At 44.6% G+C, this 22,004-nt stretch overlaps 1 protein-coding gene across 3 annotated transcripts; it reads left to right on the forward strand.

The window, feature by feature from the left end:
- The first annotated feature begins 45 nt into the window (after window positions 1-45).
- Window positions 46-21,706, forward strand: LOC115148946 (E3 ubiquitin-protein ligase Siah2). Of its 3 annotated transcripts, XM_029691293.1 has the most exons (3): window positions 46-706; window positions 20,342-20,922; window positions 21,236-21,706. In XM_029691293.1, exons 1-2 carry the CDS (start codon window positions 314-316, stop codon window positions 20,891-20,893), a joined length of 945 nt encoding a protein of 314 aa, XP_029547153.1. In that variant the 5' UTR covers window positions 46-313; the 3' UTR covers window positions 20,894-20,922; window positions 21,236-21,706. The 3 variants fall into 3 exon arrangements, with proteins under 3 accessions (XP_029547153.1, XP_029547152.1, XP_029547154.1); XM_029691292.1 differs by having other exon boundaries at window positions 47-706; window positions 20,342-21,706; XM_029691294.1 differs by lacking the exon at window positions 46-706 and adding an exon at window positions 10,515-10,734 and having other exon boundaries at window positions 20,342-21,706.
- Window positions 21,707-22,004: the final 298 nt, after the last annotated feature.

Below are 22,004 nucleotides of genomic sequence, written 5' to 3' on the forward strand. Positions count from 1 at the left end.
ATGTGGTTAGCTGATACATAAAATACCTATCCAGGCGTTGTAAGATCTGGGAAGCGTCAGCAAAGCCTGGGCTGAAGAAAGTGCACGTTACATAACCGCCCAGGCTCACTTTCTAATTGGCGCAGAAGCTGTCAGTTCAAACCATGCTCTCCAATGGACTACTTGCTTTCTGTCAAACACAGGCCGCCATGTTCTGTCCCCGGGGGCTTGTAGATTTCTTGGAGCGGAGTCTGCCACGCCGAGGAGTGCGTAAACAGTGTTCTGGGCTTCAAACTTCGCGCTGGGTTTATCCTAAAGAACTGAACTAATCGCTATGAGCCACCCGTCCTCTGCGGGCGGCGGGGGCGGAGGACTCGGTGCCGGGAAAGCAGGAGGAGGAAAGCACGGAGGTTCGGGAGGAGCTGCTGTCGCCGCCGCCGGAGTAGGAGCTGTGGCCGGGTCTGTCTCGGCTCTACCTGCCGCTGTTGTTTCCTTGCCCTCAGCAGCACTACCTGGACAATCTGCTGAACTTACAGCCTTGTTTGAGTGTCCGGTTTGTTTTGACTACGTTCTGCCACCGATTCTGCAATGCCAGGCCGGGCATCTAGTTTGCAACCAATGTCGTCAAAAGCTGAGTTGTTGTCCAACTTGTCGAGGCCCTCTCACCCCGAGTATCAGGAACTTGGCTATGGAAAAAGTTGCCTCTACTCTACCGTTTCCTTGTAAGGTAAGAAAATAGAGTTGCATTGAATCCGAAATACGCAGATATCTGATTTTAACTAGATTGTCGTACTTATTGCCAATTAATAACTTGATTGACAGCTAAACGAGAGCTCGCAGTCACTTTCACAAATGTGTGTGCGAGTCCCTCGTGCGCTCCGATAGCTAGATCAAAACGAGTTCGGGTGATGATACAAGGTCCAGGTTTGTAGACCTCCGTACTGTCGCATCTTTCCCATCAGATATCTTCCAGTGTATTGTACTTGGGTAACGTTACTTTAAATGAGTCTAAAGCAAACAAAGAGTATTCGAATTGAAGGTTTGGACGTTGATGCCACGCAGGGGTTACTATTGCATCTCTGCTTTTTACTACTGGGAAGTAGCTAGTTATGATCTATACTGTGTTGTCATCATGGTTAGTCACTTGTCATGTAATTGTCAGAAAAGACCAGAATTGAATGGACCACAACATTGAAGAATGCTGGCCTGGCAAAGATCAAGAAGCCCTTGTCTGAACTAACATTGTCAGTTAAAGTATCTGGTGTTCTGGATGATGCCTTGTTGACAAAATGATGCTTTACTGTTTGAATTGAGAAGGGCTCTCCTCCCTCCCCACTTTCGCCTGATGACATGACAGGCTTTTGCCCGGTTCAAACTGGGCCAGCGTAAAATAACTCCCTCAATGTCCCAGGGCCCTGAGGGTCATGAATCCCTTTGGATTCTGACATTCAAAATGGAGCAGAGGAGGCTTAATGTGTGCAATTAAATTGGCTCTCACTACTCTCATTCATGCTTGCTTGGATCCACTCAGTCAAGCCGTCGCTTGACGTCATGGTAGTGTGAAACACAGAAACACATGTATTCCCCCTCTCTGTCAGCCAGGGCAGTAGCTGCTCCTGCCTCTTAATGGTGCTGTGATTGCATTGCGGCCGCATTAAAGATGTATCAGCGCTCTGTGGTGCTACAATCCTTTGAAAGATGATCCCTGCTTCATCTTCTCATTCTCTGGCTGAGGCTAAAGGCTGTGTCAGAAAGAAGCGGTGATAAAGAGACTAAGGTCAGTAATTTGGTATTTAATACCTGCCTGTATATCCATCCATATGTCCTCAAGTGTTTTTGTTGGGGGTGCTTAGGGTCCTGCAGAGACGAACATTTGAAAGCTATATGAAGCCCTGCCCTGCCATGTCCTTCCTTGTCCTTCCCAGCCCTGCCTCAGGAGTCAGCCAAACCATCTTCAGCCCTCATCTCTCAGTAGTACCAACAACATAGAACCCTTTAACCTTCTCCAACTTCCACTGAGGACAGGTATCACTATGACCGATAACAGCACAGGACTAAGCAGACGCTTGACCCAAACATTATAGCTCTTGTTCTTCCAGTAGTGTTTCCTCTGAATGTCTGTGTTTATCTTCTCTAAAGCTGCAGCCCACTGCTCCACTGCACATAGAGGTGTTATATAGTGATTTTATGCATGCCCATTTCCTCAGGAGCAGCTCAATGTTTATGCAGTTACTTTTGATGTATTTTGGACTTTTCCCAACCAGGTCCTCTCCTCTCCTGGTGTTAGTGTTGTAACGGTCTCAGCGTTGGCCTGCAACCGCCACACTGTGTAATGGGATTAGACACGGATATGCTGAGCCCCCTGCCTGCCTACCTGCCTGCCTGCCTACCTGCCTACCTACCTACCTGCCTGCCTACCTGCCTGCCTGGGCTGACAGTTTATTTTCGGTAGGAGTCAGTCTATTCTGGACCGGTTCCTGTTTTTTTGGGTTGTTCACACACACACTGCCGGCACTCAACTGCCTTCCCGACGGTTTATTGTTGGCTACGAAAGCTGATTTTAACAGACGCTCGGGTGCGGACAAACACACCTTTTTGGACCCCTCTAATCACACCCCTTATCTGAGTCATTTAGAATGGCAGAGCCTGATTGCAGCAGACGGGGAACAACACACAAACATCATTATACATACTAGGAGTCGCGTATGCATCATAATAGTAATGTCTCATATTCTCTCTTTCTCTCACACACACAAACAGGTAGGCCTACTCACAAACCCTCACACACATTCCCCCCCACACACACTTACCTCCACTCTCATAATGGAGATTTTAATGAGAAATCAGCAACATTTCACACTTCAGCTGAGCTTAGAAGCAGATCAAAAGCCCACACACACATTCTTGCTCATTCATTGTCTCTCTCTCATTAGCCTATCTCTTTCTCTCCCACATACACATGCACACATTGTTTCCCCTCCTTTCTGAGGTGTGTTCCCTCCATTATATGGCTGAGGGAGTGAGGATGCCTAGCCTGCTGCCTCTGGTTAATTTCACAGTTGAGCTGTTTGCAGGGTGACCCATGTGCCCTTGCAGCTTTTGTCGAAATCAGGCATTGGGCCATGTGAACAGACACACACACACACACACACACACACACACACACACACACACACACCATGAGACAATTGTCTTAGCAGGAAAGATGCACTATTTCCTGTTGATCGAAGAAAAATAAATCCTCTTAGGGAATTCTGGTTACTCATTTTCAGGAAATGAGTTGACGACTGAATAAACACACTTGAATGGAGAGGAACTCGCACATGGTTAATTCCACTCAGGATATTTGGCATTTCCACTCAATAAAAAAACCTTAAGTTTAAAGCTCGATTTCAGGGAGGCAAGTGTTGTTGGGACATTCTCTTTTTAGGAGCAGCAAAACTGTTAGCAGGTCGAGAATCGTCTTCCCCTTATTTCATGATTGGTTATCCCAACACAAGTACAGCTTTTAATTGGATGTGTCAGGTCTGTATTGATTGACTATTTATGAAATGCTAACTATGTCTGGTCTTTCCACCCTACTGCATCCCCCTTGAGGTTGCATGGCCTGTGATGCTGCGCTGGCCTGGCACGTCACTCCTGAGCATGTGATTCCTCACTTCACTTCTGCCTCTATGGCCCCATGTTATTTTTAGAAGCAGGCAATGTGACATCTGCTTTGCATACTCCTCTGCCTCCGAGCTGAGACCTCTGCTGGGAGGGAGCAGGCAGTCTGTGTGTGTGTGAGGTGTGGTTAAAGTTGTGGCGTGGTTAGTCGATAAAGCAGGATGCCTGCTGAGGCCTGTGTGTGTTAGAGAGAGAGCAGGGCTGATGTATGACAGATGGTAGTTCAGCTCAGTTGTAGTGTGGATGGAATGGCTGTTCAGTTGGTGTGTTTTACAGTATTAGTGTGAGAGCTGCTTCCTTACTTTGGATGTTTTTCTATTAGCAGTCTATTGAGTTGGTTGCATACTTTTGCATTTTTTACATTTTTTTAGTCATTCATTATTTGTGTTTGTATTTGTTAGGATGTCAAGGGAGGTGTTAGGAAGTAGGACGGTGCAATGTTTGTTGTGGTTGTTTTTCAGTGAATGTATCAACTGCTCTGTACAGCAACATGTCTGTAGTGCCACTATCTCCTAATGTAGGGAAACAGAACTGCAGTGTTTATTTTTTAGACCAACAATTTAAAATGATAGACATCATTTGGAGATGAAATGGAATTGCCAATAAAATGTGAGTTTATAATGCAGGGAGGATGTAGTAGACCCTGCGAGTCAGTATATCTGACCTCTACTAGCTATTACAGCTGATGTGATGTCTCACCATGGGGGTTTCTAATGGGGATTTGATTAAACCAGCATTAGCTGTCTGGAACTCACTACTGCGGTCTTGTTAAGTGTGTGATTTAATGAAGAGGATCGTGAGCAGACTCTGGGGCATTCTATCTCCTCGGCTCTCCTCTCTCCTCGTCAGTCTTTCCCTGCATCTCCTCGGCGCTCCTTCTCAAAGCCATCACATTTTCACACTGTCAACCTGACAATGTCATCCACAAATACATTTCTGTGTGTGTGTGTGTGTGTGTGTGTGTGTGTTTCCACACAAACGCTGGCAGGTTGCCAATCCCATCCCCTCTCCCCCTCTGAAGTGTTGCTCTCCTCTGTGTGTGTGTGTGTGTGTGTGTGTGTGTGTGTGTGTGTGTGTGTCAGCGTTGTGATTGACACGTGTGCTTCTGTGTTGCGGTCTTGGGGGTATAGCTGAGGGGAGAGTCTCTAGCCGGAGCCATATGATAACATCTCTACCTGCCTGCCTGTGGAGTATTGATTGTTCCAGTAGTATAATATGTTTTCCCTTGCATAAATGTATAGAACTGTCTTGTATGTCTGAAAAATACCATTCCATCTCAATAACTCATTCTACTGATGTATGCGGTAGGGTAGTGGTCACCAACCTTTTCTGAGTCAAGATCACTTTCTGAATCAAAATACAAACCGAGATCTTCCGCTTAGATTTCTTTTAAACATGACTTAAAAAATGTAATCCTATGCCACATTAAGCTATTAAAAACATTACTGTAGCAATGAGGTTTGTGGAGTTTATCACCGCATATTGGCTTTGCTTGAATTTCCCTGATAAATGCATTGTTGACCTGACCATTTTTTGGTAGGCTATTTGATCACACCGGCAATCGATCAGTTGTATTACTTATGAGGCACAGCTGAGTGAGCATACATTTAAATAATTTGCTTTTTATTTTTTATTTTACTGGGCTGATGGTACCTGCATCTGATGGTCAGTCTCAGCGGCGGGAGAGAACTTGATTTGTTCTCCGGGCCCGCCGGGAAGGCAGAGTTTGAACCTTCAGACACATGAAATGGTTCAAAATCAGAACACGCAGAGCTGAATCGGGTGCACCCTACCGCCAACTTTTGAGGGGAACTCAAGGCTTTATCGTTGGGTTTTTTACAGATGTTTGGAGACTAGAAATGCCTTGGAGATCGACCAGTCGATCGCAATCAACCGGTTGGCGACCACTATGGTAGGGTGTGTATGGTTGCTGTGTGTTCACCAAGCCCCTGAATGGGATTTATTTGACTGGAACCAGTTTTCATCATGCTGTATTAGCAGCCTGGGCTCAGTGGGGGTGAGATGTACTTGAATGAATGTCATCATGAAAACAAAAGAACATGATTTATCTGCTTTATGAGCTCCTAGCCCAGCTACCACCACATCGGTCCCTTTCTATTATAATGCTGAATCTCAATGACCAGATCATCAGTGTGTCCTCTACTCTTCCTTTTCCTTCCCCTTCTCTCTTCCTCCTCCCTCTCTCCCGTGTGAGGAGTCATTCACCTCAGCCAGGCCAGAGTGATGGTCACACCTGACTGCACCATAAACCCTCATCCGTCAGCACTTAATTGAATTGCCTGGTGTTTAAGAACACTGTGCACCCGTCTGTTTCTGCGCGATGTCGGTCTTTTAATCATGCCTTTTCTCATTCGTCATTCTCTTCCTCTCTCTCATGCTTTTTCTTGTTATTTCCTCATTCTCTATCACTCCTCATTTATTGATTTAACCTTTTATTTAACTAGGCAAGTCAGTTAAGAACACTTTTATTTACAATGACGGCCTGGCAAAAGGCCTCATTCTCTCTTTCAAATTAAACGTTATTTGTCGCATGCGTCAAATACAACGAGAGTAGACTTGACCGTGAAATGCATGCTCACGAGCCCTTCAAACGATGCGGAGTGAAAGAAAAATGATATAAATAGTAACAGGAGAAATAAAACACAGAAGGATGAAGCTAATATACAGGGAGTACTTTTCTTTCCTGTTCTAGTCTTGCTCCCCATCTCCTTCCCTTTGCTCTCACCCTTTCATCATCTGTTGTTTGGCAGTAATGGAGGCTCCTGGTACTTTTTGGCTTCAGAGCATCCTGTTTGTCCTTGTCCATGTTGCACTGCAGTGTGTGTGTGTGTGTGTGTGCATGCGTGTGCCTCATTACATCACACATGACTCCAGCTGTCTGATTCAGAGTGGTTCGGGTTAAATGGGGAAGACACATTTCAGTTGAAGGCATACAGTTGTACAACTGACTAGGTATCTCCCTTTCCCTAATTGTAACCTCACCTGATACTGTCACCCACAGCTAACACTATAAATATTCAGCCATGTACACTGCAGGGACGCTGACAGTTAGCTATGCAGCTTATGTAGGAGTGTCGTGTGGTTGTCTGTGTCTGCACATCTATCCATATGCATTTCGGTGTCTTTATGAGTGTGTGCTAACACACACTGGTGTGGGTGTTTGCACACACTATGTATGTGTGCCTACTGCCTTACCTCTTGTTTGTAAACTTGGCGGCGGTGGGTGTTCTGAAGGCATTGCATTAGCAGAACTTCTCTCACTCTCGTTTAGAGAGTCCTCTGGAAGGACCTGCTGCTGAATCTGTTGTTTTTCCACTGAGGTGTGTCCTAGCCTCCAGACACACGCACACATGTACCTCCGGCTTCTCATCCACATCCCATTGAGGGAGGTAATAGAGGCCGGCCTTGGATAGGGGGGACACCATGGAAACGATGCTGGGGAAATGGAAAGTCAGTCGGCCAAGGCCAGCTGCTCTTCGATCAACTACCTGCCAGAGTCAATGAAACCAGCTCCCAGCACAGCTGTTTACAATATCCATCTCTCACACACACACACACACAATCTGCCAGGAAAAGGCTCTGCTCTGGAGTCCGAACAGTCTGTCCTACAGGGGCAGATGGATGCGGAGGGAAAAAGAGAGGAACAAAGAAAAACATGGGAGAGGAAAGCCAGGAGGTTGTTGACAATGTACAAACTGAGTAGACACATAGTCAACATATAGAACATTCAATGGAAATCAAGTAGAGGTCGACCGATTAATCAGAATGGCCGATTTAATTAGGGCCGATTTCGAGTTTTCATAACAATCGGAAATTGGTATTTTTGGACACCGATTTGACCAATTTTATTTTTTTATTTTTTACTCCTTTAACTAGGCAAGTCAGTTAAGAACAAATTCTTATTTTCAATGACGGCCTTGTAACGGTGGGTTAACTGCCTTGTGCAGGGGCAGAACGACAGATTTTTACCTTGTCAGCTCGGGGATTCAATCTTGCAACCTTATGGTTAACTAGTTCAATGCTCTAACCACCTGCTTTACATTGCACTCCACGAGGAGCCTGCCTGTTACGCGAATGCAGTAAGAAGCCAAGTTGCTAGCTAGCATGAAACTTATCTTATAAAAAAACAATCAATCAATCATAATCACTAGTTAACTACACATGGTTGATGATATTTCTAGTTTATCTAGCCTGTCCTGTTTTGCATATAATCGCTTAGGTACACGTTGCTCCAACGTGTACCTAACCATAAACATCAATGCCTTTCTTAAAATCTATACACAGAGGTATATATTTTTAAACCTGCATATTTAGCTAAAAGAAATCCAGGTTAGCAGGCAATATTAACCAGGTGAAATTGTGTCACTTCTCTTGCGTCAGGGTAAATGCAACAGTTTGGGCCACCTGGCTCGTTGCGAACTAATTTGCCAGAATTTGACGTAATTATGACATAACATTGAAGGTTGTGCAATGTAACAGGAATATTTAGACTTAGGGATGCCACCCGTTAGATAAAATACAGAACGGTTCCGTATTTCACTGAAAGGAAAAACATTTTGTTTTCGAGATGATAGTTTCCGTATTCGACCATATTTAATCACCTAAGGCTCGTATTTCTGTGTGTTTATTCTAATATAATTAAGTCTATGATTTGATAGAGCAGTCTGACTGAGCGGTGGTAGGCAGCAGCAGGCTCGTAAGCATTCATTCAAACAGCACTTTTGTGCGTTTTGCCAGCAGCTCTTCGCTGTGCTTCAAGCATTGAGCTGTTTGACTTCAAGCCTATCAACTCCCAAGATTAGGTTGGTGTAACCGATGTGAAATGGCTAGCTAGTTAGCGGGGTGCGTGCTAATAGCGTTTCAAACGTCACTCGCTCTGAGACTTGGAGTAGTTGTTCCCCTTGCTCTGCATGGGTAATGCTGCTTCGAGGGTGGCTGTTGTCGATGTGTTCCTGGTTCGAGCCCAGGTAGGGGCGAGGAGAGGGACGGAAGCTATACTGTTACACTGGCAATGCTAAAGTGCCTATAAGAACATCCAATAGTCAAAGGTATATGAAATACAAATCGTATAGAGAAATATTCCTATAATAACTACAACCTAAAACTTCTTACCTGGGAATATTGAAGACTCATGTTAAAAGGAACCACCAGCTTTCATATGTTCCCATGTTCTGAGCAAGGAACTTAAACGTTAGCTTTCTTACATGGCACATATTGCACTTTTACTTTCTTCTCCAACACTTTGTTTTTGCATTATTTAAACCAAATTGAAAATGTTTCATTATTTATTGGAGGCTAAATTGATTTTATTGATGTATTATATTAAGTTAAAATAAGTGTTCATTCAGTATTGTTGTAATTGTCATTATTACAAATAAATAAAAAGAAAAAATTGGCCAATTAATCGTTATCTACTTTTTTTGGTCCTCCAATAATCGGTACCGGTGTTGAAAAATCTTAATCGGTCAACCTCTAAAATCCAGTAAACAAACTCTGGAGTATAAACTGATTTACACTGAGGATGCATCTTAATATGCAGAGGGAGGGATGCTGCTGTAACGAATACAGTGCCCCCCCCCCCCCCCACCCACCCCACGCACACACACACACAGGCAGTCTCCCCGCCCCCTCCATTCGTTTGTGTGCTGCAGTCGTTCGATGGGGGAATGTTTTTGCGCGGCGCCTTGTCTGTAACCGCGCTGAGCTGAAAGGAGAGCGCAGCAGAGAGTGTGTGTGTGTGTTATGCAGGCATTCCTCTGTCCAGCCTTAGGTGATTCAGTAGGAGCTTTTGCTGTGTGTGACAGCCACTATTCTGCTGTTGGTCGTGTGTTTAGCTTGATAAGCCATCGAGGAGGAGCTGTCATTGAGCGCTGTTTGCATTTGACTGCTGCAGGAGACCGCCAGGAAGGGAGGGAGCAGGAAAGCGGGAGCGCTGGAACGAGTGAAGGAGAGACAGCTGTTACCCTTCATGTCCATTGGTCTGTTCATCTTCTCTAGAGATGCTGCTTGCTAGTGTTTAGCTGTGTGGTTGATACAGCACGTGCCTGAGTCAAGCTGAAGTCATACGATGGCGGTACTGAATGTTCTCTCTGGGTAGAGGACGGACGGTGAGGTAGCTAGTCAGCTGAGCTCCATGCTGCTGTGTGCTGAGCATCAGACTGTGTTTGTGTGAGCGAGAGAAGAGAAGCAGCTGAATTCCTCCACAGCAGAGGGGTTCGGAGCTCCTCGTGGCTTTGTTTAGGCTGCCTGGCAGGAGAGAAACAGTGGGCTGGTTTCAGTGTGTTCAGTCAGAGGCACAATAAATGTGTGAGCTGAGCTTGGCAGGTGGCAAGATTAGTGCTAGAGGTAACTTAGTGTGACTGTGGACCGGACAGACACCCATTCATTCACACTTAGAGAGACATGCATACCATTGACTGTGTGAAACCGATATTAGGGACTTTGTATTTTCAGCCGTTACTGCATCATTAGAGCAGTCAGTTAGGCAGGCAGCTCTGCTTACACCTCAGGCTGCCGCTACATTACAGCAGTGTGCTTTGGGGACTGATACTCAGATTGCTTTATTTAGCCAGCAGGCCAGCTGTGGAGCCCCTCATCTCTCTTACCTGGCTTATGGTTGAGACGGATAGGTATTCTATCCTTCGAGTGCAGAAGGGATTTAGCCCCTAAACTACTTGAGACTGTGAATTCAGCAGGTCTTTGGTAGACAGGCATTAAGATTTGGATTGGATCTGCTTGTGAAGGAAGAGTGCGGCCATTGATGGGTCTCGTGGGGGGGTATAGTAAAGACTCAGTGGTGCGTGAAATTGGTTGAGGGATAGTGTGTCAGACGCGGGGGGGGGGGTGTTTGTGTGTGTGTGTCCATTCTCACGCGTCATGCTGTGTCCTGCATCCTGCCTGCCTCTCCTCAGGGAGATGGCTCAGTGGCGCTGCCTGCTGGGGTGGCACCGCCATCACGGGGTCAGCACGGGGGTCACGGCAGGGGCTGGGCTGGGGTCAGAAGTCAGGGTTGCGGTGGGGGGCACGACTCGACCCATCTGCCGCACCAATCCGCAACAGGGGAGCAAGGTGAGTACCTTAATTTACTCAGCAACCTTTCAGACAGTTTAAACCTACTATTTTTACACCACACTTTAGATCAGCTAGATACTGCTAAAAGAGCAATGAATAATATATAAACCCCGTCCTTTAGGTGTCTATCCCCTCAGAGGGTTCTGTATTCTTTTGAGAGGAGTTTGTGTGATGCTTGTCATATAGGGGGCCTTGCTGCAGATGTGAGGGTTGTTATGCCCAGAACCATTTTTACCGCCAGAATGTAACTCGTTTGATTAAATTCTTGCCTCTGTTCTGCATGATGTTGAATATTTAGCAGCAGATGAAGGAAAGTCTTGTACTAAAATTAGAAGCGCTCTGCTCTCACCATGGCATCAAAACAACGTTGCTATATCTCATTTTGAAGCCTGCTATTGCAGCCAGGGAAAGAGTGTGACTGAAGGATAAACAATTGGATAAGAAGAACAGGTAATGGAACATGTGGTGTTCAAGCTGGGAAATTTGATGCCTCTAACCCAATTACTAGACACTGCCGGCCAATCTCATCCCAAACTTTTAGCCAGATTGCTATTGATCCTAGTGTGGGCAGAGGAATGGAGAGGAGGTGGTGGGTGTATGGCTGTGTCAGGGCTGGGGTTGGAGGGGTGGGGGGAGATGGAGAGGATGCAGATGGCCCTCTGTGACCCATTCCCTGGCGAAGAGTGTAATCAAACACCCCTGGTCTGGCAGCTGGATGACTGTTCGGGACACATGAGCCTCTGAGTACTCTGTTCAGTAGTCTGTCATTATGACCTCATCACGCTTCCCAGGCAGAGTACCATGAGGTCACTGCCTCTCACTGGAACTACAGGAGAGGACCACACCTACTCTCTTTCTATTCCTCACCAGCTTCTTGCTTTTCTTCTACAGTTAACTATTGTTTTTTCCTTTCCCTCTGTTTTTCTCTCTGTCTACCTCTACATCCAATGTTTCCTCTAAGCTGGGCGCAGAGAAGCTTCAACTTCACTGAACTTTCTAGAGTTTTCCATGTTAACACTATCAACGTTTCCTTTTACTGTGGGAATTGTGATTGAATCAGCGCAATATTATCCACTTTCAATGCAACATACCAAAACAAAATAAACTATGCAAGACTGAGTATGCTAAACTAAATATGCAAGAGATTTTGTTGTAGGCAGAATGCATCGGAGTAGGATTCTATACAGACCGGTGCAGAATAACCAATCAGCTGTAGTAGGCCTATGAAAATGGGCCATTGCCATATATGAATCTTTGCCATTTACTTTGAACTGGACTGTGTTTACAGCATGAGCGGTCATGAGTAGATGTGCTTGTTTTGAGATCAAAGCGAGAGCTGCATGTAGCCATGTGTGAGATATTAGCCCAGTTATAGATCATATGTACTGATTGCTTCCGACGAGCACAAAACGTGTACATTTCTAGACATCTTTGAAAATCAAGTCAGGTAAAGGGGCCGTGTTGTATTTTGAGACGGACTTGAATAAGCTAAATAGGTAGAGGGTAGTATCATTTGTCTGATTCTCTATAATAATGGTATGGGAATAAAAATGCATTTTACTTTGTAAAGGGGTTTCTTGCATCAAACAACACAACATTTTCAGTCACCTTGTCTGAAGGACAAGTAGATAAACAGGTTCATGTCAAGCCCTGCATGGTTTTGTTCAAACGTCTCATGGAATGTAGGCCTACAATAAACACCACACTTTGGCTGCTACTGTAAGCTATTTCCATTTTTAAATGTTATGGAATGAATTTTCTCCATTGTTGATGGTAGACCACTCTGTTAGGCCTACATTATGATCAAATAGCCACAGTAGCCTACTTGGCCACTGTTAAAATTAACTTAAAGCGGGTATAGCCTCAGTGTTCACAGCAAACACTCACTGGAAGTTGCACATAATTTTCACAATGTTCAAGTTTGCTCTCAGTAGACCTGAAATTTGCTCAGTGTATTTTTTTTATTTTTTTTAGGGAACGTCTACATCCACTTTGTTATTCTCTTGATCTCGCCACACTTCTCTTGCGCTCTCCCCTCTCCCTCCCTTTTTTGCTTACTTCATCCATCTTCTCTCTCCCTTTTGACCATTATTGTCCCTCCCTCTCTCTGTCTCGTGGGACATTCCCACCATCCGTGGAGAAGAGCGAGAGAGAGCTGCAGGATGGAGGCTAGCTAGCAGGGTTTGTGTTCTGAGTGTGATGGCGGTTAATGATGCAGTCAGGCTCCAAGGAGTTAAGTCCCCTCAGCACCACCATCACTCCTCCCCAGGGCTCTGTCTCAGGGGATCTGCCTAGACAACACACACAAATTTACAGTATCCGTACAACCATCTCACACCCCTCTCATTTTCTTCAATCTGCTCTGTCAACGTCAATATGAATGAAAGAAATCGTTCCGTTTATAGTAGAGGTCGACCGATTTAATCGGCATGGCCGATTTTAATTAGGGCCGATTTCAAGTTTTCATAACAATCGGTAATCTGCATTTTTGGACGCCGATTACATTGTGATCCAGGCTGACCACCTGTTACGCGAGTGCAGCAAGGAGCCAAGGTAAGTTGCTAGCTAGCATTAAACTTATAAAAAACAATCAATCTTAACATTATCACTAGTTAACTACACATGATTGATGATATTACTAGTTTAACTAGCTTGTCCTGCGTTGCATATAATCAATGCGGTGCCTGTTAATTTATCAGTGAATCGCAGCCTACTTCGCCAAACGGGTGATTACTTAACAAAAGCGCATTCGCGAAATAAGGACAATCGTTGCAGCAATGAGCCTAACCATAAACATCAATGCCTTTCTTAAAATCAATGCACAAGTATATTCTTTTTAAACCTGCATATTTAGTTAAAATATTCATGTTAGCAGGCAATATTAACTAGGGAAATTGTGTTACTTCTCTTGCGTTCAGTGCAAGCAGAGTCAGGGTATATGCAGCAGTTTGGACCGCCTGGCTCGTTGTGAACTGTGTGAAGACTATTTCTTCCTAACAAAGACTAAATAATTTGTCAGAATTTTACATAATTATGACATAACATTGAAGGCTGTGCAATGTAACAGCAATATTTAGACTTAGGGTTGCCACCCGTTCAATAAAATACGGAATGGTTCCGTATTTCACTGAAAGAATAAACGTTTTGTTTTTGAAATGATAGTTTCCGGATTTGACCATATTAATGACCTAAGGTTCGTATTTCTGTGTGTTTATTATATTATAATTAAGTCTATGATTTGATATTTGATAGAGCATATGAAATACAAATGGTGTGGAGAGAAATAGTCCTATAATTCCCATAATAACTACAACCTAAAACTTCTTAACTGGGAATATTGAAGAGTCATGTTAAAAGGAACCATCAGCTTTCATATGTTCTCATGTTCTGAGCAAGGAACTTAAACGTTAGCTTTTTTACATGGCACATATTGCACTTTTGTTTTTGCATTATTTAAACCAAATTGAACATGTTTCAACATTTTATTTTATTTATGTATTATATTAAGTTAAAATAAGTGTTAATTCAGTGTTGTCATTGTTACGTGTGTGTGTGTGTGTGTGTGTGTAAATATCGGCTGAGTAATCGGTATCGGCGTTGAAAAATCATATTCGGTCGACCTCTAGTTTATCGTTCTGTTTTTAAGCACAACGACTAAAATGGCACTAATGTACACTACTCTAAGGCTGTGATCCCAGACTCTCTAATTGACTGACCTGTAAAGTCTTCCATCAGGTTAGTCTGAGGCCCATTAACCCAGGTACCTTGTAGTCTCTGGACCAGGTCTCCCAGCCAGCCTACTGCCTTGTCAAGATTAGCCACTTAGCAGGACTGATGAGTCTGCAACTTCACAGGCCTTTATGCTGCAACACAACAAAGGCCTGATGGAACACATCCTGGAGGGAGGACAAGACACTCTCTACCTCAGAAGGAGTGCTTCCAAAGTGCCTCAGCCAGTCAGTCGATACCAACCCAGCCCGGCACAGCAGTGGCACAGCAGTGAGGAAGTTGCCCAGGCGAATGGTGTCTTAGTCTGAGAAGCTGTTCAATAATTCAGTGTAGCGAACAACTTTTAACTGTTAGAACAGGCCTGACTGTTCCACTCCTGCACAGCCAGTGAGGTAGTTTGTGTACTTTGGGTTGGTCATCTCAAGATGTAGTGGTGGGAGAGAAGCTGGGTCTCTCAGCTGAATTGAGGTGGGTTTGGCAGTGTTTTACTGCTGCTTCAGGAGGTTGTCAGTAAATGAATTTTCTAGAAATGCCCTCAGTTAATGGTCACACAACTGGGTGTTTTTATTCATCTTATCAAATTTGAGATGGTTACATGTCATGTGTTACTTGATTGCTGACCAGCTTATAATTGAGGTTGGCTGAGCTGGTTTTTGGACAGAATTTGAGAGAATCATGGACTGTGTTTTTTCACTTTAAAATGTATTCCAAAAAAACACCATTTGATTTCAAAGTTTAACAAACCATACAACTGGACTACTTAACAGCACTACTTCCATGCACAAGGACAACTTAACAGTATACACTGAAACATTTGCAAAAATTGATTTTGTGGAAGAACTGTGCAAATGTAAACTTTGGTAACGGAATCTCCCTTCAGTTTTATATGCGATCCTGGTTTCCAAAAAACTCTTAAATATCTGCTTCGACTTAAGATTCAAAGATGTCTGCAGAAAGAATGCGGTGTCTGCTATGACATGGCACTTTGAGTTTGAAAAAATATATTTTGGTTATTGAACTATGGTAAGTGAAGTGGATTTACACCTGCTAATGGAATTAAATCATGGGTCCCTGATCTGTACTACACAGAAATGCATAATTATGGATATGAATGTCATTCTCCTCATGTATTACAAGTTTGGACATCGCAGAACACAGAGAACAGTACAATAACTGTACCTTACTTTATTTTTCTTTACTTTATTGTATTGGCCTTTACTCTACTGTGCTCTACTCACTGTACAGTAAGTTGCTGTACTGTACTCAGTACTGTGCTCTACTCACTTGACTGTACTGTGATATCCAAACTTGTGAAACATTCATCTATGATGGGTTCAGATTTGGTACAATCCATTAACATCAAGGCCAGAGTAGACTGACCAAATTTCAACTACTTTTCAATGGCCATCGACGTCCGGTGTCGGTCGGTGCTCAGTGGGTGAGGATGCTGGTTACAGTAAATGGAAAGAGGGGGCTCATGGGTAGGTGTCAGTAAGAACTGGAAGAGGTGACATTAACTGGAGAGAGAGGCAGAGAGGGGGCGAGAGAGAAGGGTTGTCGAGACTGACTGTTTTAACACCTTTGGTTTGACCAACAGAAAGACAAAACGGTTATGAGCTGAACGTAACAGTATGCCAGTGAAAGGACGGTAGAAGGTGGCCCAACAGTGGTTGATGTCTTATGATTTCCCGTTGCAGTAATGGCGTTACTCATATTTGTTTTGTTGGTAATTCAGTAACCAAATTGGTAACGGAATTACAAGTTTTAATCACTTAATAACCAAAATGTATGTCAGTAGAATCACCAACTTATTGGTAGGTCTACCATTACTTGTTAATTCTGTGAACTTTCATTATCCTCCCTCATGAGGTAGAGACATTAGAATATATCTTAAACATATGTGGTGGTTTTTGTTCATGGAATTACAAGGCAATAGTTCATAAACTCATAGAAGGTAAATGGCTTCTCCAAAACTAAATGTGTTGTTAGTTGGCAGGGGTCTTTACATCAACATTATTGTGTTTTGATGTATTTCTGATACCTTTTTAAGACTTTTTCTGGCAGATGTTTTCCATCTGTTTATGCGGAAATCAAAGCCTTTAATTATGCCTAAATTCTAAGATGGGGAAATGGTTGAAAATGTTAATCTATGCTTTAATTTCCCCCAAAATATGTCAACTTTTAGCTTTTCGACATGCTCCTTTGAACTTCACACGTTGGTGCTCATGGTTCCTTTTCGATGGAAATACCCTCAAGTCAAAAGCAGTCATCAAACACCAACAAAGAAGCCTACAGAATTTCAGAAAATATATACAATTAAGAATGTCAAAGCAGATGGATAGAAGCCAAGGCGGTTTATCGAACTTCTGTTTTGATTCAACGTGAACACATAAGTCTAGGAAACGTTCACCAGCAGCTCCAGTCAGACTCCCCTCGCTGGCCAAGCTCACTGCACATGATTTGCAACTTAAATGTGGAAGTTCATTAATTCAGCGGCTGGGCTGACCTTTGTGCCTCTTCAAAGGTTTGGCCCGTTTCCTGGCAGGAACCCAGCCCCGTCTCTCTAGACCAGGGATCATCAACTAGATTCAGCCGCAGGCCATTTAAAAAAACAACAACAAAACACCCGCCAGTTGGGAAACCCTGCTCTAGACCTCGCCCCCCTGCCTCCGCTCCAGCACACGTACCCTAGTAGACCTATCTCAATCTCCATCTCCCCAGACCCACCGTCTCAGCCCCATCTCTATCTGCCCAGCACCAGTCCCATCCCTATTGCTAGCCCTATCCCCCAGCCTCCGCCATATCGCCCCCACCATGCAGCCCCATCCCAAGCCAGTCAGTGCTAGAAAGATAATGCTTTAGTTAGGATTTTAGCAGGCCTCCAGAGCCCAGGCCCGGGCTAGATTAGGTTTAATTAAAATAAGCGTGAGGGAGAGAAGGAAGAAAATAGCATTTACCACCACTGGGCGAATTTACCAGCTTTTGTTAATGTCAGGGGATTGCCAACAAACCAGTTGGTTTTTCACTCCCTGGTTTAGAGAGCTAAATTGATTTTAAACAATTGTGTGGGTGAATAAGTGTGAGGGGGTTGTGTGTGTGCACTACGTCATTGACAGTGTAGAGAAGTGTAGTTGACATGAAAACCCTGAGACTCTGTAGCACCCCACAGAGAGAGGCCGGGCTATGACTCTGGTCTGACACACACACACACACTGGAGGAGGAGTAGATGGAGGATTGGACACAGTGTACAATCACTGTTATTGTATTCAGAAGAGGAGAACAAGGGGTTTGATCCAAATGGAGCAGGGACATGCTACATTCCATGAGATGTAATGTGAGCGCTGCTCAGTTGTTTAGCGTGTATTCATGTTTTGGTGGCTCTGAGGAAATGTGACCATTTTTGATGGACAAGGTTTTTCAATTCAATTTTCCTAAATTAAATTCATTGGCAACATTGGGGAACTCTACCAGAGGTCCTCATTTACCCCTTCTCCCTCCCAACCCCCCTAGCACACACACCCCTCATCCAGGAGGGGAGAGGAGGGAGCTTTATCACAGACGGCCTGCCGACAGGATTACGGCAACAAATCCTGTCAATCACTCATTAATAAAGGTGGATAAGAGGATCAGCTTCCCCCAGGGACTCAACCAGTGAAACAGACTGACTTCTATACAAATATTTGGTCTGGGAGAGAGTGAAAAAGGATATAGAGGAATTTGCGTGACTGCAAGTAGGCCCATTTGAAAATCCAAATGGAATGACGTTTAACCAGATTGTTAGGTTAATAATTGGGAAACTTTTAATAGACAGGAGAATCAGTATTTGATTTTAACCAACGTTTTCTAACCCAAACAGTTGCAGTTGTGTGTGTGTGTGTGTGTGGCCCCTGATGGTTTTAATACCCAGCGAGATTTTTCATTGTATCTGACAGGTCACACTTCCAGATACCAAGGAATATATCACTTTTCTATGGAAACAATGTTCATACTCTTTTAACCTTAGTGCTTAGAATAGCCAATTATAATTTAAGGGTTACTAATGCATTCTGGAAAATGTATATACCGACATGTTTTATGTACAAGATGTATATTTATATAGATTACACCTAATATAGAAGAGGCATTTGAATTTCATTGCATTCTATTTCCTTTTAATTCATGTTTACTATTTAAAATATAAATCCAATAATTGAATTGGAATTTGAGTCATTCTCAATTAAATTATGAATTGACCACAACCCTGGTTAACTGGGGCCAAAACACAAGCATCTCTCACACCATGTCACCCCACATCCTCCCTCGGTCCCCCTCCTTCACACACTCCCATCCTTTCAACACCAGGTTAAAAGGAGGACATAGCACATAGCCCCTGTTGGAATGCTTAGAAAAATGCATCCTTTCTTCCTTCCTACCTTGCTTGGAGTAATGACTGATCTAACAGAACTGAGTGGGTATATTGTGACATTTGCTTCAATTCCTTCCTGAAGGAAATTCAAATTCAAGCATCCATCATAGACAATAGGTTGTCTATCTATCCCAGGTTATCCACCTTAATGACATCAAATGGATCTCCTGTCCTTGTGTTAGTAGCCCTTCAGGATGCGTGTCCAGCTCTAGTTCAGCAGAAGCCCTCTCCCTCCAGCCTTATCAAGGCCAAACAGCCAAATCCGCCCCTCTATGCACCTTTCGTTAGATAATCCACTTATTACTCCAACCATTCATTACCTCCCCAACACTCCCAGAAACGGAGGAGCTACGCACATGACATGTCTTCCCATACTGTCTGTCCTCTCCTGCTACACTATCTTTACTGTTATCTGCTGATGATTCAGTATGTGCATTTCTTTTAAAAACATCCCTGCTAACGATGTCATGTGTCTCCATTTAGTTGAATGGCCTTGTATTGCATTGTTTTCATACATCATTACCATCGAATCTTCTAAGATTTGTCCTGCCTAACATCTCCGTTGATGTGTTTGGAAGCTGTAGTAGTGCCAGAGGGTTTGTCTGGAGAGGTGCTGCTGCTGTTCAACTAGATTAAGTGGCCGTATGAGGAGGAGAGGAGGGAGAGCATACCAGTATGACCTTCATTGGTATTCCCTGTCGAAGATGATCAAGGAGAAAGCCCTGTACTGGAGCCATGCAATTAATCTCTTCTTGATTGACCTGAGCCTCTCCTTTAAGGAGCATGCATGCCTCACACCAGCTCATAAGCATGCACACATAAACATCTATAGGCAGCCGCTTCGTCGTCGAACACACACACCACACACGTACACATCACACACTCGTACCCTGACACTTTCACCGAAAATGGAATGCCGCTGGCATTTACACTCAACCTTGGCTCCCCTCATCTGTGTAGCCTTAGTTTTCTATGCATGACATTGGTTGGACAGTAATGTCTCGCGAATGGTAATTGGTGATATTACAATCTCATGGGTCTTTTGATGAACATTTATCTTGATCATGTTCTTCTCTTCCCCCCCACTCCCTACCCTCCTCATTTTATCTACTACTCTTCACATGCTCTCCCTCACACCCCCTCCCTTCTCCATGTCTTTGTTCCCTCTCTTGCACTCTTTCCCTGCCGCCTCTTTTCTCTCTCCTCCCCCACATTTTTTTTCTCTCAATTTGTTCCTCTTTCGTTCCCTCTTCACCAACATCATTCCTTAATTTCCTCTTTTCCCAAATCTCCTTTTGTCATCTCTTTTCTTTGCCCTCTCCCATTCCATCTTTCCTCTCCCATCTGTGGCTCAATCAACTCCACTCCACTTCAAGCTTATTGTCATAAACAAGAATTGGTTATCAATCAACATACCTAAAACCAAATTGTAAACAATTGTCATTCTCTCTCTCGCTCTCCCCCTCCAGTACGCATCAGCCGGCTGCCTGTTGTCTCTCCACCACAGTGAGAAGCCTGAACACGAGGAAGTGTGTGAGTTCCGTCCCTACACATGCCCGTGCCCCGGAGCTTCCTGTAAGTGGCAAGGCTCCCTGGAGGCCGTCATGCCCCACCTGATGCATGCCCACAAGTCCATCACCACCCTGCAGGGAGAGGACATCGTCTTCCTGGCCACAGACATCAACCTGCCGGGGGCTGTGGACTGGGTCATGATGCAGTCCTGCTTCGGCCACCACTTCATGCTGGTCCTGGAGAAGCAGGAGAAGTACGAGGGCCACCAACAGTTCTTTGCCGTGGTGCTGCTCATTGGAACGAGGAAGCAGGCCGAGAACTTCGCCTACCGCCTGGAGCTCAACGGGAACCGGCGGCGCCTCACCTGGGAGGCCACGCCCCGCTCCATCCACGACGGCGTGGCAGCTGCCATCATGAACAGCGACTGTCTGGTGTTTGACACATCCATCGCTCACCTGTTTGCTGACAACGGCAACCTGGGGATCAACGTCACCATCTCCATGTGCTGAGCTGCTCAGATGTGGAAACACACACACCCGTGCGTAGAAGTTACACACCTCTCGTTCTCAGACTTACACACAAACTAGTATACAGTTACTGACTGCTGTGTGATGCAGTAGAGTGTGTGTGTGTGAGAGGACAGGTAGGAGATCGAGAGGATATATGTGTGTGTGTGTGTGTGTCTGTGTTGCTGCTTGAGGCTTGTTGGCTCCCCATAATGCTTGAATGGAGACTGGCCTGTAGTGTAGTTTCAAGGTGTGTGCCTGTTCTCTAGTTGTGTGTGCTGGAGACAGTGTACAGTAGCTTACATGTGGTGGGCTTGTAATGATTGATGCCCTACCTGTGCCCAGGTGAGTTTGCCTTGCTCCCAGGACCCCACATCCCTCAACTGCTCCCACCGCACTCACCCCCACCACCTCTTCTGCCCAGCCAACCAGTGCCAGGCAAGGAGGGCACTGCCCAGGGTAAGAAGGGGCGGTCCGTCAATCTGCTGCCACCCGGCAGATTCAGAGAAGCTCCACTTCAACAGCCAGTGGCCCCTACGGCTGCAGCTTTCTAATCCTCACAGCGAATCAAGTTTCAGTAAATTGGACAGTGGACAAATCGGGGCTTCAGAGACGCATGTGGGCAGAGTCGGGGCCTGATGGTGACCAATGCGCTGCCTCCCAGTCTGGGTTAGTGTGAGCTGAGGGGTTGCTCATGCTCTGCTAAAGGATTACACAGACTACTAACCAACTCCTTACTGGTCAAAACAGTAAGCTGCAAAATGCAACCATTTCCATAAGTATGTCATGCTTAATTAAACAAGCCTATGTTATGTCCAGAGTGTCTATGAAATGAAGATGGTGACACTGTAACTGAGAAGTTCAGTGTATAATATACACTGAGTGTACAAAACATTAGGAACACCTTCCTAGTATTGAGTTGCACCCCTTTTGCTCTCAGAACAGCCTCAATTTGTTGCGGCATGGACTCTACAAGGTGTCTCAAGTATTCCACAGAGATGCTGGCCGATGTTGACTCCAATGCTTTCCACAGTTGTCAAGTTGGCTGGATGTCCTTTGGATGGTGGACCATTCTTGATGCACACGGGAAACTGTTAAGCATGAAAACCCCAGC

The sequence above is a fragment of the Salmo trutta genome, chromosome 15, assembly GCF_901001165.1.
Source record: "Salmo trutta chromosome 15, fSalTru1.1, whole genome shotgun sequence".
In the NCBI taxonomy this organism is placed as follows: Eukaryota; Metazoa; Chordata; class Actinopteri; order Salmoniformes; family Salmonidae; genus Salmo; species Salmo trutta.